We start from the raw sequence: 18,566 nt of genomic DNA, 5'->3' as shown, positions 1-18,566 counted from the left end.
GCATGTCTTTAGAGGTGCTAACCATGTCTTTAAAGATGATACCATCTTTATGGGCGCTGAGACTAAAGGGGAAGCCCCAGCGATATGGTATTTTACGTTCTTGTAGAAGCATCAGTAGTGGGTGTAGGGCCCTGCGTCATTGCAGGGTGACCCAAGAGAGGTCCTGGAAAAGATGGACTTGTGACCCGCGATAATCCACACTTATCAGGCGCCTAGCTATAGTCATGATTTCTTCTTTGACTATGAAGTCTGTAACACAACAGATAATGTTTCTGGGACGGTTGGATGCTGATTTAGGGCGCAAGGCCCTATGAGCCCGGTCCAGCTTTAGGGGGGCATCGAGGGGGTTACCCAGTATAGAATTGAAGAGTTCCTGCAGGATAGAGAACACGTCCTCTTGGCCCGTAGTTTCTGGTATACCCCGGACCCGTATATTATGTCTTCTCCTCCTGTTATCCAGGTCTTCTATATGAGACTGCAGCTATTGGATTTTAGACATAATGTGGTTATGGAGCACATTAACAGCTTTGCGTGATGATGCGTGGTCATCTTCCAACGTGTCCACCCATTGAGCAACTATTTGTATATCTTTACGAACCTCGGCTATAGCCAATTTACATGTCTTCTTGCCCTCCATTATCAGAGCTTGAAAGTCCAATTTAGTAGGCAATTGCTGCACGTGCGTCCACCAGTCAGCGGGTGGCTGCGGCGTGGGTTCTGTGGCAAACGACCCATCGGAAGCGGGGGACCAGCTGCGATGGGGCAATGATGGCCGCAGGGCTTGTGGAGTGGCGGTATAGTCCGCCGCTTCGGTGTCAGTGCCTGCAGGTGTGTACCTGCGGGGAGCAGAGTCTCTCTGTGGCAGGAGTGATGCAGCCGATGTAACCTCTGTATGTGCCTGTGGCAGCAGGCCTACAGGGCCTAAGGGGGGAGCCAGGTCAATAAGAAATGGCTGGTAGGACGCCTGAGGTCCTGGCACTCTGCTTGCCTGGCTCCAGGGAGCAAGATTTGGGATCTGGCCCCAAGGGCTTTCCTCATGTTGCACATTGGGCTGCCGGGGGAGGGGAGGTGAATCTAATTGCTGTGCTTCGGCCCCATGATATGACCTGTCCTTGCTCGGTATGGCTGTATTGCCAGCGGTACCTGTGCCTCCAGTGTGGTGGTCGGCTGGTGAGGGCTGCAGTAGCGGGTAGAGCGGAGGAGCCCACTGTGCGGTTTCACGTCCGCCGGCGGTCTGGAGTTAGGGGGAGTTCTCTGTGCGGCGCCCTGCTGCACGCAGTGGCGCCATCTTTGATATGGATGCCTGCGTCTCTCGGGTGAAGAAATCCACAAGTGTGGGGACCTGTGGAATCCCGGATCGGTCCGGGGAGGTAGCAGAGGGCTTGGCCCTTCTTTTGTTGCCCATGGAGCAGAGGTAGGCTTGCTATAATGCTGCAAACGGGGCCTTCAGGAACGGAGCCTATCTAACATGCGCCTTCTTCTCTAGGCATCCGGAAAACACCCTCTATAACATTGACCTTTTGGGAATGACCACAAGGTGCATTCTTGGTGCGTTTATGTGTTTTTGCATGTTACCATTCGTTTGGCTGGTTTGAATACGTTTTCTTCATTACTGAAAGTGCAAGCAACTATATTAGGTGCATTTATAAATATATTGAAAACATATACATGTATTTTTATTTATTTTTTTAGAAGTGTAAGCTGCTGTATTAACATTTTCACAGCTGCTTACAATTCCAGAAATTGAGAAAAATGGATTCAAATCAGCCAAATGAATGGTAAAGATGCAAAAATGCATGAGTTTTAACTGGTTCATGATCGCCTGTCATGTATTCACGGCGGGGGTCGGGTCCCGCTGCATGGAGAGGGCTCATGGGCCAAGCCCTCTCCATAGCTGGTAAGTCTTTGCTTCATATTGCACCAATCTCGGGTGATAGCTTTTTCACCATGACAGCCTTTGGTCTTCCGATTGCTGACTCGTTTTAGCCCTTTCATTGTAATGAATGAGGAAGAAAATCCCCATATACTGCTATGCTGTATATGGCAGTATATGATAGGATCGATAAGACAACTTAGGGTTAAAGTACCCTAGGTAGTCTGAAAAATAGTAAAAAATAAAAAGAAAAAAAGTTTAAAAAAATTATAATGAAAAAAATAGAAATTCCTTTCCCTAGAACTGATATAAATATAAATAAACAGTAAAAATCATAAACATATTAGGCATCGACGCGTCCGAAAATGCCTGATATATCAAAATATGATAACAGTTTTTCACTGCATTTAACCCTGTAACGGAAAATAGCACGCAAAGTCGAAAACAGCACTTTTTTGCAATTTTGAAAAATATAAAAAAATCTACATAAAGTGATCAAAAGGTTGTACAGTTCTAAAATTGATATCTTTGAAAACATCATCAAAAGTCGCAAAAAATTACTCCACCCACAGCTCCGTACAACGAAGTTTGAAAAAGTTATTAGCACCAGAAAATGGCAAAATAAAAAAAAAATTGTACAAGAGGTTCTAATTTTTGTAAATGTATGAAAACATTATAAAACCTATTCAAATTTGGTATCCCCATAATTGTAATTTACCCAAAGAATAAAGTAGACATGTCATTTTGGGTGCACGGTGAAAGCCATAAAATCCAAGCCCACAAGAAAAGGGCGCAAATGCATTTTTTCACCATTTTCACTGCATTTGGATATGAAGTTCAATTTGTTATGCAGAAAACAAGCCACCACACAGCTCTTTATATGTAAAAATAAAAAAGGGCCTGGTTCTGAACCAGTTAAGAACTGACCAAGAACGCACCATGTGACCACACCCTAATGGCCCCCATACTGTGGTGGTTCCCCCTAGAACCCATGCAATACCCCCTAATGCAACATCTAAAACCACTCTTTAATTTTATCCTCCCTTTACAATTGGTTTTTCACTTTTATTTATCTCCCCAAACTTATACATAATACCCCTTATCAAAACAATTGGAACAACGTCAACATGGCGGACAAATTGTGATCATCTACATACAATTATCGCTATTGCATTAGGTATTTATCCATAGTATCACACTAATCTACACATCCTACAATATACATACTACATAAAAAAGCCAGACTTCAACCACAGTTTTTGTCATCAAAAAAACATCAAAATTTGTTATAAAATACAACACAGAAAAAAGTTTGGAAAAATACATTGTACTGGAGTACATCACATAGTATTATCACATACAGTGTTCTATGCCGCAAATAGTGGATGTTAATGTTTCCTTTGATAGAAAATAAGTAACAATCACTTATATAGGCAACATGGGAACCAAAGTAATCACAGATTATAAAGAGCTTAGTGCATATCCTCTATTGCTGTATCATCCCATATCTTTAAAGTGGCAAAAAATAATCAATTGTACTCTGCTTTAGAGGGAAAGACTGTCTACCCCTTTCTATATGTGCAATATACAAGACCATAAAGGAGTACTGTTACCTGCACACTGCAACTGCCTGCCTCTGCCCATATGATTCCCACCCCATCCCTCCTCCTGTACGCCATCCCCCCATGTTGTGGCCTCCAGTCCTCTATCCTCCTCTTACTGTAGCCGCTTGTCCTCCATCTTCCTCATTGAGTGACCCCCTGTTCTCCATCCCTCTCATATTGTGGCCTCCTGTCCTCCATCCTCCTCATATTGTGGCCCCCTTTCCTCCATCCTCTTCATATTGTGGCCTCCTGATCTCCATCCGGAAGGTACTGTGTTCTCATCCTCCATCCTCCATCTGTTCTCCATCCCACTCCAGTTTATTGTTGAGGAGGACACCCAAGTACTTATAGGACTTCACTGCCTCAATGTCTGTCCCATGGATAACCACTGGTTGAGAAGGAGGACTGTGCTTACGAAAGTCCACCACCATCTCCTTGGTCTTCCCAGCATTAATCCTAAGGTGGTTTAGCTGGCACCAGTCCACAAATTTCCGTATCAGTTCTTTGTACTCCCTGTCGTGGGATGGGACAGACATTGAGGCAGTGAAGTCCTATAAGTACTTGGGTGTCCTCCTCAACAATAAACTGGAGTGGGCAGAGAACATAAACGCACTTCACAGGAGGGGTCAGAGCAGGCTATACCTGCTGAGGAGGCTGAGGGCATTCGGAGTGCGGGGGGCTCTTCTTAAGACCTTCTTCAACTCTGTAGTGGCACCATCCATCTTCTTTGGTGTAGTCTGTTGGGGAAGCAGCATCTCAGCTAGGGAGAGGAGCAGACTGGACAAACTGATTAGGAAAGCCAGTTCTGTCCTGGGGGGTCCTCTTGACCCAGTGCAGGTGGTAGCTGAGAGGAGGACACTGTGTAAGTTGGAATCTATTCTGGAGAATAGCTCCCATCCCTTGCATGAGACTGTGGTGGCATTGGGGAGCACATTCAGTGACCGACTGCTTCACCCCAAATGTGAAAGGTAGCGTTATCGTAAGTCATTCCTCCCCGCTGCCATCAGGCTGTTCAACAAACAAGGCCCAAACAGAAGTAACCTGCGCCCCCCACCTAACCAGTCCCTGCAAGTCCCATCCACAGACTAAACATCAAACTGCCAATCATTGCTTGTCTCTTTTTTGTCTTTTTATCCCCCTTTTCTTTTTGTTCATTTATCCCTAATATTATTGTTGTCATAGTTAGTACTTCACTCTCTGTAACCTCTCTGCTGCTGTAACGCTGTGAATTTCCCCACTGTGGGACTAATAAAGGATTATCTTATCTTATCCTCCCTCATATTGTGACCTCCTTTCCTCCATACTCCCTTATATTGTGGTCTGCTGTCCTCCAGCCTCCTTTAACTGTGTCCTCCTGTCCTCCAGCCTGCTCCTGTTGCCCTTGTCCTCCAGCCTCCCCTACCTGTGTCCTCCTGTTCTACAGCCTGCTCCTGTTTCCCCTTGTCCTCCAGCCTCCCCTACCTGTGGCCTCCTGTCCTACATCCTCCTCCTTTAGCCTCCTCACAATAATTATGCCCTAGTACCAGTATTGCCCCACACTAGTAATGACCCCAAGCAAGTAACACACAAATTAAGCCCCCATGCCAGTAATGCCCTTACAGTAATTGTGTAATTGTAACAAGAAAAAAACACATACTCTTCACTAAAGGAGGCACGGTGACATCATTATACCATGTCTCCTGCTCTTGGCCACTATACTGAGCTGCTAGAGCAGGAGACATAATGCAGTGACATCTCTGTGTTTCATGTGCTCTCTAGTGGAAATGGACCTGAGGGCAGAGAGAGGATTTTTATTTTAACACTAAAGTAACTAAGAACTGTCATTCAAGCTAAAATAAATACAAGCACCCTAGGTGGTCTAAAACAGAAGAAAAAATAAGTTTAAAATCATGAACATGTCAGGTATCGCTGTGTCTCTAAAAACCTGATCTATCAAAATATAAAATAAATTATCCTGCGATATGAATGCTGTAACAAAAATAAAGTATACATCTCCAGGTTGTCTCTTTTTCACCATTTTCCCACCCATAAAAATGTAAATGTCATAGGTGGTAAGACAAAACTATGTAAATGTAGCATATATGGACAGAAAAGTAACCCCCTTTTTGGAATTTTTTCCAGTTCCCTAGGACATGGCACAGAATATTAAATGGTTTTAGTAAAGAGTACTATGGGACTCATTTACTAAGGGTTGCGCTGCACTTTTGTCGAACTGTGCACGTTCTTCATAGCCAAAACGGCATGCACAGGCATTTAAGAAGTGCCTGCGCTGCTACTGTGGTGCACGCAACCCTTTTTTTGCCACATAAAGAACCCCATTGAAGTCAATGGGAGACTCGAGCATTTTTCACTGAAAGAACACATTGAAAGAACACTAAAGAAGAACACATTGCAGATGTTTGCAGATGTTTTCACTGAAAGAACACATTGAAAGAACACAGTGAAGAACACATTGCATATGTTCCATACATCTGCTAACTTATCCGAAGACACGCATGCCGAACGGTATTCTTCACAATTGTATGTGAAGAACAATATGTGTGAAGAACACATTGCAGATGTATTGTAAAGAACACATTGCAGATGTATTGTGAAGAACACCGTTCAGAACTCGTTTCTTCGGATAAGTTAGCAGATGTACGGAACATCTGCAATGTGTTCTTCACTGTTTTCTTCACTTAAATGATCCCGTGTTCACTGTTCTCATTGTATTCTTCACTGTTCTTCCCTGTGTTTCGTTAAGTAAATGCTCGATCTCGAGACGGCGAGATACTTGTCCGAGCAACGAGCCGTTTCGAGTACGCTAATACTCGTGGGGCAGGCAGACTTCTTCCAGCTCATTGAGCCAGCTATAAATTTAACAGCGAACCAAGATATGTGATAGACATAAAAGATAAATTAGAACATCATTTTTTCATATAAAAATTCTTGAAAAATCTAATGAAACTGTCAGAAGCTGTCCACCAAAAAGTGCATATAGAGCCAGATTTAGCGCTCACTGTCCGACTAGGCAAGTCACGGCAATCGTTCCTTATGATATCCCTACCCCCGTGGACTAGAGCTCTGACTTGCCAGAAACCCTGATTGACCATACAAGAGAAAAAGAGAGCTTGCTTTAACCTGGTGGCAGATAAACCAGACAAATCAGACACAGGACATTGTGCTTAAAGGGGAGTTCATGTTATCCCCCAGTTCCCACATAGTACACTGCCAAATATTTTTTGTATGATAAAAAGGTTTTACAGAAAAATGTCATATATTACCTTTCAATAGCATGTGCTCTATGACTAGGCACTTATCCCCTGTGAGTGGCTATGGTGGAGCAGTATCCCCTCCCCCCACCAAACGTCCATCACTCAGCTTAGCCATGCCCCCTGCTCCTCTATAGCCACTTCCGAGTGATGGGAGTTATTCATATATTTGAAAAGGACACATGGAGGAGCAGTTTCCCAGGGGGGCGGGGACCTGGTCTCCAGGTGACAGGTTCCCTTTAAGGCTGATTGCACGCAGCCGGGTGCAAGGCAGAAGAGGGGTGAGTGCTCCTCTCCTCCCTCCATAAAAACCCAAAATAAAAAAGTAACAATTTCTTAATTATTTTTTACCTTTCAGAAGAAAACAGAAGAACTTACACATGCAGTCACAGGCAAAAATACTGAATGATTAGATCATCTCAATCATAACTGGGATTAATCTGTTCCATGTTTTCAGTGACAGCTCCTATCTTAGGACTGTCACAATCTGACAGGTACAGTTTGTTATAAAAATGAATGTTATTACATTTATACACATGTCAAAATACAGCAATGCATACCCATGCTTGTCATTAGCTCATTGGTTACATACAAATTAGTACTGATCATTTTATCAGTTCTAATTGAAGTCAAAATATTCTGTACTGTAATGGATTATCAATTAAACTGGATGTTTAACATTTGTGTTTTTTACAAACTTCCATTTAAAGTAGAAGTAAGTGCATTTATCACTATAAAACCCTCATTATAGTTATAAGCAATAAACACGCTTTTACATTGTTCTGCTAAGTTTAATGTTGCGGAAATTGTTTTACTCTTCCCTTTTACAAAAATGAATATTGCCTGTCTCAAACAACTAATTAGAAAGGTAATATGAATCATTTCATACTGATTGTAACAATGCGACAACCAAGCTATGATTAGGTTTTACTACATGGCAATATGGGATAAGCTGACTTCAGGCTAAAGAGTTGGATGTGGATTAGGTGACCGTAGACATTTCTCTTATTTGGGGCGTTTGCTTTAAGGCCCCTATATATATACCTTAGACAGCAGGATGGATCACAAACCTTCTCCTTGCCTATTTTTTATTATAGACTCACTAAGGTTTCCAGACAGTAGCCAATTTAAGTAGGATATTACACTAACACAGTATAATAAGCTTGATGCCATGGTGTTCTGCAATTAACCATAGATCAAGTCTCCAGAGAACAAAGCATCTCTGATGGTTCCCATCAAAATGACCCTTCAAGCTTAGTATGTATTTACCACCATAGGACAGACCTATCTGCTGGTACTGCTTTCAAGCATCCTGGTTACTGTAGTGCTGGCCCAACATTGGCTTAATATAGGTATGTTATTCATACTTAAGACCACTGGCCAGGAAAGGATACAGCCCTACCAGCAGCATCACAAGGCCACTGTCTGGTCAACTGTCACTGACTGTGCAGGCCAGAAATTTGAAGCCTACGGTCAGTTTTACATTGTTCCTAAGGGCAGTGATTAGTGCTGCTTCACAGGCTGACCACATAACTTTTTATATGTGAAAGGGCACTAAAGGACCATCACATTACATAACTTTACAGTTACGGTTCTTATGTAGCAGAAACTATTACTACGTGGAGGAATGCAGCACTGTTCTGATCATTGTAATGTGATTTTGATCTTGCAGTTACTAGCCAGGGTACGATATATACTTGTATGTATATATACTACCTGTCACGATTACACCAGCGATCCTCGGTACGGATCGCGGGTGCACCCATGCCTGCTGCCGTGGTCCCCGCTCCCCCTGCCCTCACCTACCTCTCCTGGCTCCGGCCTGTACTCTCTGGCTCCCAGCGTGTAGGCCGCATGCTTCTTCCCTGCAGTTGCGCGCTCCCGCCACTAGGGGACGCAGACTTCTCCCAGCTTTATAGGGCCAGTGTCCTCCTTATTGGTTCAGGCATTCCCGGCTCGGCTATATAACCTGGCGACTCCCAGCATCCCCTGCTGGATCTTCATGTCTTGTTACTTAAGAGAAAGCCCTCCGTGTTCCTGAGCATTTCTATACGCCTCCGTGTGTTCAGTGATTCCCGTGTTCCGTTGTGTTCCCGTTTTCCGTGGTGTTCCTGGTGCCCTGTGGTGGTCCTGGTGTCCTGTGGCGGTCCTGTTATCCTGTGGTGGTCCTGGTGTCCGTTGGTGATCCTGTTATCCTGTAGCGGTCCTGGTGTTCTGTGGCGGTCCTGGCGTCCTGTGGCCATCCGGTAATCCAGTAGCCTTCCGAGGCCCTGCCTGCCATCCGAGGGCCTGCCTGCTATCTGAGGTCCTGCCTGCCATCTAAGGTCCTGTGGTCCTGCCATCCGAGGTCCTGTGGTCCTGCCATCCGAGGTCCTGCCATCTGAGGTCCTGAGATACTGCCATTCAAGGTCCTGCCATCTGAGGTCCTGTGGTCCTGCCATCCGAGGTCCTGTGGTCCTGCCTTCCCGTGGTCCTGCCTGCCCCGTGTCCCTACCTTGGCTGCCACCGCGGGCCTAGTCGCACCTGCGGAGTGACCTGGTGACTCCCCGCCGCAGCAAGACCATCCCGCTTTGCCGCAGGCACTGGCAAAAACCAGGAGTTCACTTAGACTCCACTCCTGGGTTGCGGCTAGTATTGTTATCCCCCGCGGTGGTCCAGGGAGTCCTTTGACTATTCCCCTGAAATTGTGACAGTAAGATCCAGCCATGGACTCTGCCAAGGTCATGATCTCTGCAAAAGCCATGGACAGTGTCAAGGATCCGTACCAGCTTCTGGGTAACCTTCCCAGCACTATTGCCCAGCAGTCCCAATAAATTGCTGCGCAAAAAGAACTCTTGGACAAACTCGCTGCCACCCTGCGGATTATTGCCTCCCAGCAGCAGGCTCCTGCGACTCCTCCTGTTGCTTCTGTCTCCCAGCCATGTTTTTCGGCAGCAAACTCTGGATCAGATTTTTTGATGCCAAACAAATTTGATGGCAACCCCAATTTTTGCAGGAGTTTTGTTGTCCAATGCTCGTTGTACATCAAACTGATGTCCTCCCAGTCCACCCCCGAACGTACTAAGCTGGCATGTGTTTTTTCTTTGCTCACTGGAGAGGCGCTGGACTGGGCTACTCCTCTATGGGATAGTGGTGACCCAGACATGGTTACCCATACCAAGTTCCCGGTTGAAAAAAGACACTTGTCCATCAATTTCAACCAAGGAAGGGTAGGGTCAACCAAAGAAGCTTGCCAATGCTTCTCCAGAGACTCCGCAGCTTCCCAGAGCTGCTCCAGAGACTCCACAGCTTCCCAGAGCTGCTCCAGAGACTCCGCAGCCTCAGCAGCCTGCTTTCCAGAAGACGTCTCGGCCTCTGCAGCTTGCCACTGCTGCTCCGGTGACTCTGCAGCTTCTGAGGCCCCCTGAGACGACTCCGGTGTGCCTAGAGCCGACCAAGCCTACAGCTTCCCAACTCTTTCCTGGGCCTGCTCTCCTCCTAAGGTGTCTCATCACCAAGAAGAATTGGAGGAGGCGAAGAAAGAAGAACAGCGGGCTGAAGAAGAAGAGAAGAGGGGCCCTAAGGAGGGGGGGGGGGGGGTACTGTCACGATTACACCTGCAATCCTCGGTATGGAAAAAAGGTGCTCTGATCAGATGATAAAAAAAATTACTTTTTGGCCCAAATTAGAATGTGTGAGAGAGAAACCTACCAAGACATGGCAATCTGAATAAACTGACAGGTCAGGTGGTAGATTCTGTCCTCAGAACTCCTATTAATAATGTACGTAGAAAATGCAAGAGAAAAAGAAAAAAAAATTAAAATCAAGCCATAAAAATCTCCAAACTCTGTGTAGGGGATACAGCAAGCATATTAAAAAAGGTGCTCTGATCAGATGAGAAAAAATTACTTTTTGGCCCAAATTAAAATGTGTGTGACAGAAATGCAGCACTGCAGATCACCCTAAACACTCCATCCCCACCGTGAATCATGGTGGTGGCTGCATGGTCCTTATGCATTTCTTAAGCATTAAGATAAATATTTAGATAAAGCTAAATATACGGCATTTCTGGAGTCTGCAGCATAGTTTCCCCTTCTAATCCAATAATACTAAATATAGAGCCATAGCTACATAGAATGGTTTAAATCAAAGCATATACATGTGTAAAAATGGGCAAAGTCATCAAATTGTATGATGCAGCTTCCCCAATGTATTTGCATATATATTTACATATTGCTCCCGCACATTTACAGTATGTTTATAAGCAAATTAATTTGGAGAGCTGTATATATGCAAATTCTGGAACACTGTGTATATGTATGTACTAAGCTTCTTTCTGGTGATGTATTTCTGTCTAGATCCTGATTCTAGTGTTGTATTCCTGGATGAGGCTTGTTTCTTGTGCAATATTTATGATAATAGCATTGTTTTGATGCAGTTTTTTTGTGTGGGGCCTGGTACTCTGGCTTTTTTTACTTAATGGACACAGATATGGTGCTTATTACTATACTGAATGCAATTCTGATGCTGTATTTCTATATAGAACCTGATTCTGGTGCTTTATTTCTGTATGGAGCCCAGTTCTGATGCTGTATTTATATTGAACACAGTTCTGTTACTGAACTTCTTTACAGAGCTTGGTTTTGGTGCTGTATTACTCTGTCGAGATCAGTTCTGATACTGTGTTTATGTATTGAACTTGTGTTTTATTTATCGGCTGACCAATGCTAATAATCCCTAGCAGGCAGCATGCTATGATTTGGGGTCCTGTTCATTTTTACATAAGGAGGAGAAGTTCCTGTATATGTTAAAATTAACATGAGAATGCATAGACACTTGTGGGAACTAGTAGCATATACTATAATTTATCCAAAAGCACTACATTTACTACATGCAGTATATAATTGTTCAGGGCATTTTACATAGTTTAATTACCTCTGAGGGAACCATTTTGGATTCACCAGCTTGAGTACATTTTGTAGAAACTATCCTGGATATACTGTTCATGTGGAGATTACCCCGAAGATGTAATTGCCATTAATGGAGAACCTGAAGTCAGGGTCATGTATAAAAGCTCTTTTTTAAAAAGATCTTCAGTTGGTTGGAGTCTTTTAGAGTCTTTAAAGGAATTTGGGCATTGCTATGTGCATGAGCCCTAAGGCTTAGGAAGTGCAGAAATCTTTCTCAGTTGTCTTTTCCTATCTCTTGTCTCATTTTTAAAGGGCTATTGAAAGCCTCTGTTCTCGATGCTGTGAATCCATTTAGCAAAGAAAATATACAGTATATTCCATTGCTTTGTTTCTCCCCTGCCCCAACCTCCCATTTAGTTGAGAATTTCTAATTACTTCTAAAAAGCTCCTAATTTGGTTACAGGAAAAGTAAAGAAAGGACATAATTGTTTATGGGAAGCCCTTAAAGGAAAACCACCACTTGGGTCGGCATGATTTAAATACATTTATACTTACAGGACAGGCTTTAGTCCCATGTAACTGAACATCTTTTCATTAAGGTTGAAATAGCGGCATTCCGGAGAAAAGCTACTTTTACAAATATGCTAATTAGGCCTCATGTGCACGTAACACAGGCAGCCCGGTCACTTCTTCATCTAGTAATTATGCATGCATGCGCGGTGATAAGGGACATCATTCAGCCCTCAGGAAGTGCCACGCCTGGTGTACATCACTATCAAGCAGCCGCATCTGCCAGCTTGCTTTCACAAGACTTCCAGAGAGTTGGATGACATCATCGGTTCACGGGCAGATGGATTGGAGGGTGAAAAGAATGAAAGTGTGCATGATTACTAGATGAAGAAGTTATGGACCGCTTGTGTTACAGTGCTAATTAGCATAATTTTAAAAGTAGTGTTGCTCCGGGATGCCGCTATTTAAATCTTAATGAATAGATTTACATAGAGCTAAGCCCGACCTGTAAGTATAAATAGTTTAAATCATGAATACCCAAGTGGTAGTTTTCCTTTACCTCTAGCTATTTGACCCTTCTATTATTATATGTCATGTGCATTTATATGTTTTTTTTATTACACTATTCACATTTACACAAATTTTATAATGTTAATATTTTGACACAGCATACATATATTTTACATTTTATTATTTTGAAAAAGTTTGTGTATTTGTCATGAATAAGCAGTGAACAAGATGCCTACCTGAAACCAGTTATATTATTTTTATTAAATCTTAGAATTTTTTAATCAATACTGCTTCAAACCTGTATCAATTCCCCCAACAAATCACTGAAAACAAAGCATATATAACATGGCATGCTTTGTCCATCACATAACAGCAGTGTGATAGTATACATATTAATATTATAAGATAGTACACTTACTTATTAAATTAATTAAGATTATTAAAAAAATGCTTACAGGGCATAAAAAATGTATTTACGTATTTGCTCATCTTTTCTGCTTGTCTTATTTTAGTGCTTAAACAGGCTTAAAAGGACTAAAGTTATGCCCAATCCACAGGCGAAAATGAGGGGTCCATCGGACTGTGAGACTAAATCGATAGGGCCTTACTTTAGTTCGTGGGAAAATCCCTTTAAGTCATGCTGGAAGGCTGATTTTGCCAACAAAGATCTGATGCTACTGCAGATCACATGGTGATTCCATAAAGACTACTACAGCCAATGATTATCTCCATATGTAAAGTGTAAAGGAAACCATATTGTAATCAATGGCTATGTTTTCCCTGACATTGGGGAAATTACTCTTTGTAGACTTTCTATGCTATTACTTGATAAAACTTTAGCATAAAAAACAAAAAAAAAAATGGGATGTAAGAGAGGAATTGATTCTCAGGCTAATGATATAGTTTCAATCTAGTCTCATGGAATATTGTGTACAGTTTTGGGCACCATTGTTTAAAAAGCACACAGTATGACTGGAACAGGCGCAGAGGAGAGCAACCAAGATTATTAGGGGAATGGGGGACTAGAATACAATGATAGACTGATAAAATTGGGGTCATTCAACTTAGAAAAAGGACAACCAAGAGGAGAGCTCATTACAATGTACAAATACCTGAATTGGCAGTACAAGGATCTAGCCAAACATTTTTTTTATATGCCTAGAGGAGAGGTGATTATACCATCGCTATAGACAAAGGTTCTTTACTGTAAGAGCAGTGAGATTATGGATCTCTCTGCCGCAGGAGGTTCTTATGGCGGACTCTATGTACATGTTCAAGAGAGGCCTGGATGCCTTTCTGGAGAGCTAAAATATCACAAGTTATATTGGAAACAAATTCTTAAATTTTATAGGTAGAAGGAAAACCCTCTCCAGTATATCCTTATAAGAATTTTTGATGAGCTTTGTTTAGATAGCTTAATCCCCATTACTTTGTATAAAGTATTAATGAAAGCTATATTTTACGCTTTTGGCGCTGTTTTTAAATGTGAGTATGATGATAAATGAGTATGACTCATTGTTTAATTCCTGCTCCTGGAGAAGAAAATAATTACCATTATGGAGTACATTGTGTACAAAAAAAGACATATACTGTACATGGGATGTCTGTATATAATACAGTCTAAGGTACATTCACATGCCCGCTGGGTGGGCATACCGCTGTGCGCTGAAGAGGAGGAGAAGGTGACCCCTCCATATAAAACTGCGGCGGATGGCCGCACACATGGGGAAAGATAGAGCATGCTCTCTCTTTTCCGGTGTACGGTGTGGAACGATGCCACACATGTGTGGTACTGTACTGCCACCAGGCCGCCATTGCCGTCTATGGGAACGTATATGTGACCGCAAATTTGTGGCCGTGTATACATCCCCTCAGACGGCCATATGAATGCACCCTTACAGTCAGATTTAAAATGCTTGCTCGTTTTGTTCTTGGGTATATGAGACAGGAGAATAAGGCATCAGGTTTCTTACTCTGTAAATAAAAACATGAACACTAGCTAGCAAGTGTGATGTGGAGTCAGACAAGATAGCTGTTGACCGAATGTTTATAACATCTGTAACATATGGTTGACTTAAAGGGTATTTTAATCATAGATAATTAGGACATATCCATAAATATTTCATTAATAGCTGACAACTGTAGATCTCACATCAGAAACCCACACCAAGATCAAAATGGGAGATCCTTTGAACTCCGTCCAGTGGTCAGGCCTAATGGAAATATGGTTGTGCATGTGCTCTGTTTTCCATTAAGCTCTATGGGAAAGCTCAAAATAGTAAATCCAAGTCACATACACTTGAACCCCCTCCCTTTTTGCCCAAAGTGTGGGACAGAGGTCAATGGACCCTCGTTCTCGAGCTAGGTGCAAGTCTCATTGGTGAGGGCCCTGTTAATGCATCATAAATACCTTACATGAAAATACCTTTTTGGTTTACAAAGGGTGTTACTTGAAATATGTAGTTGAACTACAGAAATATACAGAAATAGAGCACAATATTTGACCATACTGTTTAATGGCCATTCTATTTGCTGCTGCAGTTCTGAGGTCACAAAATATCTCAGTCCCAGACTTTGCAAGATTCATCTTTATGCACATTTTAAGGACCTTTGTTCTTATTTGATTTTTTATGGGCAACATCTTTATAAGCCACATTAAAAGCTGTCAGGTTTCTACGTATGATTTCCTAAGTAGTAGCCAAAGCTACAGAAGATTTGCTCACAGTGCTAACAAAATCCAATAAAGCATCTTTCTGGATATCAGTAATTTTCTTTCTCCATACATTTTGAGTTCTTTTGTGAAGTTTTGGATTTGTGGCAATAATAACGATAGGGCTTAGGGCAGAATATGAGGTTGCAAGAAATATTCGTGTGTCGTTCATTTCAGGGCTTACGGCAGTAAGTGAAAGAGTATAGATCCACATAGAATTATCCATGCCATACAACAAAACATATAGCACAACCAATAAAATAACTGCCCTGGAGGCCAGATGTTCTGCAGATTTTGTCTGAATTCGATTAGAACTTCGTATGCCCTTAATATTTTTCCCATGTTGATATAATATAACAATCATGTAGCCGCTAGACAAAGTCATTAGCCCAACAAATATGATCTCCCGAATGACTGACACCAACCCATTTAAGAGAAAGGAGACATAAGTTACAAAGTCTGCATCACAATAGACCAGATGCAGCGAATAGGGTGAAGTATCATTTGATTTTGCTTGTCCATACAAAACAGTAGAAGGATAGAGGGAAATGTTCATGGCCAAGAGCAGTATCATAATAAGAGAAACATTCTTAGATAACTTTTCTTTCAAATATATCCAATATCTGTTGATTGGAGTGATAAGAACACACTGGTGACAACTGAGAAAGCTTGTCACGCAAATTGACATGGCTCGACTGACCCTAAAGGTAAAGAGAACCAGTTTACACTCTGTATCATCCAGTAAATCTTTCACTCCAATAGCACTTAAAGCTTGAGGAATGACACGGGAGAAAATAACGAGAAGATTTGATAGGGCGAGGGCCAGCAGGATTATATTAGCTGGTAAAAGCTTTTTCTCAATTATTTTGATATAAGCAAATTTTAGGAGAATGAAAACATTTCCAGGAATTCCAACAAACATTAGGAGAATAAAGGCCAGAGCTTTAACCAGAAGCCGAATCTCCATGTCAGAAGATATTAAAAACCTGAAAAAAAGAAATTGTAGCAATATTAATTTGGGAAAAATTATTTGTTTAATTGTGTACACTACAGCTCTGGCTCAGTATTAAGTGTGGATAGCGGTGTTGCTCATGGTTGACTGCCTCTTATCACATAATTCTCACCTTGGTTCTATGAATTAGAAAGTGTTAGACTCTTGTATCTAATGCTTTTAATGATGTTTCATATACATATTGACACACTTAACTAATAATGTGCAAAAACATAAATATCATAAAGTTTTTGTAATAAAAACCACACAGACTGCCAATTGTGTATTATTACGACCCTGAATTTATACTGAGCAGTAGACACCCAAGCAGAATGAAATGTGGACAGTTTCTTACCTTTCCTTTTTATCTTTTCACTTGATTTATTCTCAACCATATGAGATTAACCTGTATTTATAACACTTTGTTGTCTCCAAGGTCATACCATATGGGACTAATTATTTACAAAAGCAATTCTCTTATTAATTACTACAAGTTACCATTCATTAGTTCACATTTTTTTATCCTTGTCGCTCTTTCATTCAAAACAATAAAAGACGTATTAAAATTAAATAATTTTTTAAAATATTTTTCCATAACTTAATAAATGAACTTAATGGACCACATTTATTTAACTTGCCGTGCCAGTTTTCTGCCATGCTTTGCTCAAATACATGTGAAAATTGCTTGCACATGTATTTATGACGTGTTTGCCGTGTTTGCAACTGCACTATGTCCGCCATGACACAAAACTCTGCACCTAAAGGGACGTTCTGGTTCCGATTTAGACCATGCACCACATTTTTGTCCAACAGTATATGAAATTGAGTGCCCCAAAAGATACTAGTCAGGCTCTGACTGCTCAATTGGTGGATTGGTTAAAAGGACATTGGTCAGCAATGTTAAAAGGACCCGGACCGCATAGTTTGGGTTCAAATAAAACTTTGCTTGTTTGGGTGCCTGGACATTAGAAGTTCAAATCTGGGTTTAGCTTAACCACACGTCCATACCTTTAATGCCCTAAATTTGTGCTGCCACAGATCAAGGGCTTTAACTCTTTAAATGCTGCTGGCAAAGCCAATTAGTGGCATATAATTTGCTGTGACTGTGAGTACCAGCACTGAAATGCCCTCACCAAATGGGAGCCGCAAAGATTTAAATGTCACTAGTGACTTTGCCAGTGGCATCTTAAGTGTTAGAGTCCGGTAGTTTGGGATTTCGATACCCGGGCCTGAACAGATTTTTAAAATTTGTGTCTGGACAAACGTAGCCGAACCCAAATTTTAATGGGTCCGCTCTTCACTACCAGTAATACCTTGAGCTATGACAAGTGCATCCATTTCCTTAAGAACTGTTGGTGAGACACAGCCTACAGCCTTCCCTGGCAAAGGTAGCAATCTGACCCAGGATATGTGGCCATCTGATGGATTCCTCACTCTGCAGCGCATCTTGTTCCCATCAGTCCATTAGCACATGAGGAGATGATTTATTTGGTGGAGAGGTATACCAAATAATGGAGGCCACTATATAATTATAAATAATGGAGGATCCCCTATAAAATATTAAATAATGGGGGACAGATTATATAATAATAAATTATGGGGGACCCACTGTATGATAATAAATATTGATGTACTCACTATTTAATAATAAATAATTTTATGGCCACAATATGTAAATTTATAATTTGAAGGGATTATATATGATTAATCAGGAAAATATATATTTTCTATAGGGAGAGCATTATATAAAACACTAGACTAGTATGGACACTGTATATTAATAAGTAAAGGGGGGATATTATGTTGATACAATAATTGGAATAAATGGAACCATTTATTATTTAAGTAACTGGGTTGACACAACAAATAATTTATTATGGGCACAGTATTATTTATTCAGGGGTTAGTATATGTTGAGGGCTCGTAATTTATGACATACATGGGACACAGCATGGTTTATTATGTTTGATATATGTGGGGAGAAAGGCAAAGTAAATTGTATTCAGTGTAGTCAGGCGTATTGTAAGGTGTGTATATAGTATTTTTGGGGGGCATAATGTGCAGTCAGTTGTGTTTTGAGGGGTAAATGTAGTTTAGGAGCACAGTGTGAGACAACAGGAAGAAGTCATCATGTGCTTCTGAACCCAAGGAATAATACATGTCATCTGTGAGATCTCATTTGTGCCTGTGTCTGATCTATACTGTAGCACTGACTACCTATCTAGATT

The 18,566-nt window shown here is 41.6% G+C and overlaps 1 protein-coding gene across 1 annotated transcript; it reads right to left on the bottom strand.

The window, feature by feature from the left end:
* Positions 1–15,324: 15,324 nt before the first annotated feature.
* LOC140117078 (olfactory receptor class A-like protein 1) lies at positions 15,325–16,314 on the bottom strand. The gene has a single exon (XM_072133509.1). The coding sequence runs from the start codon at positions 16,312–16,314 to the stop codon at positions 15,325–15,327; it is 990 nt and encodes a 329-aa protein (XP_071989610.1).
* Between the last annotated feature and the right edge of the window lie 2,252 nt (positions 16,315–18,566).

Source organism: Engystomops pustulosus, chromosome 2 (assembly GCF_040894005.1).
Source record: "Engystomops pustulosus chromosome 2, aEngPut4.maternal, whole genome shotgun sequence".
Lineage (NCBI taxonomy): Eukaryota > Metazoa > Chordata > Amphibia > Anura > Leptodactylidae > Engystomops > Engystomops pustulosus.
Note: the sequence above shows the minus strand (reverse complement) of the source record. Positions and strands in the feature narration are given on the sequence as shown.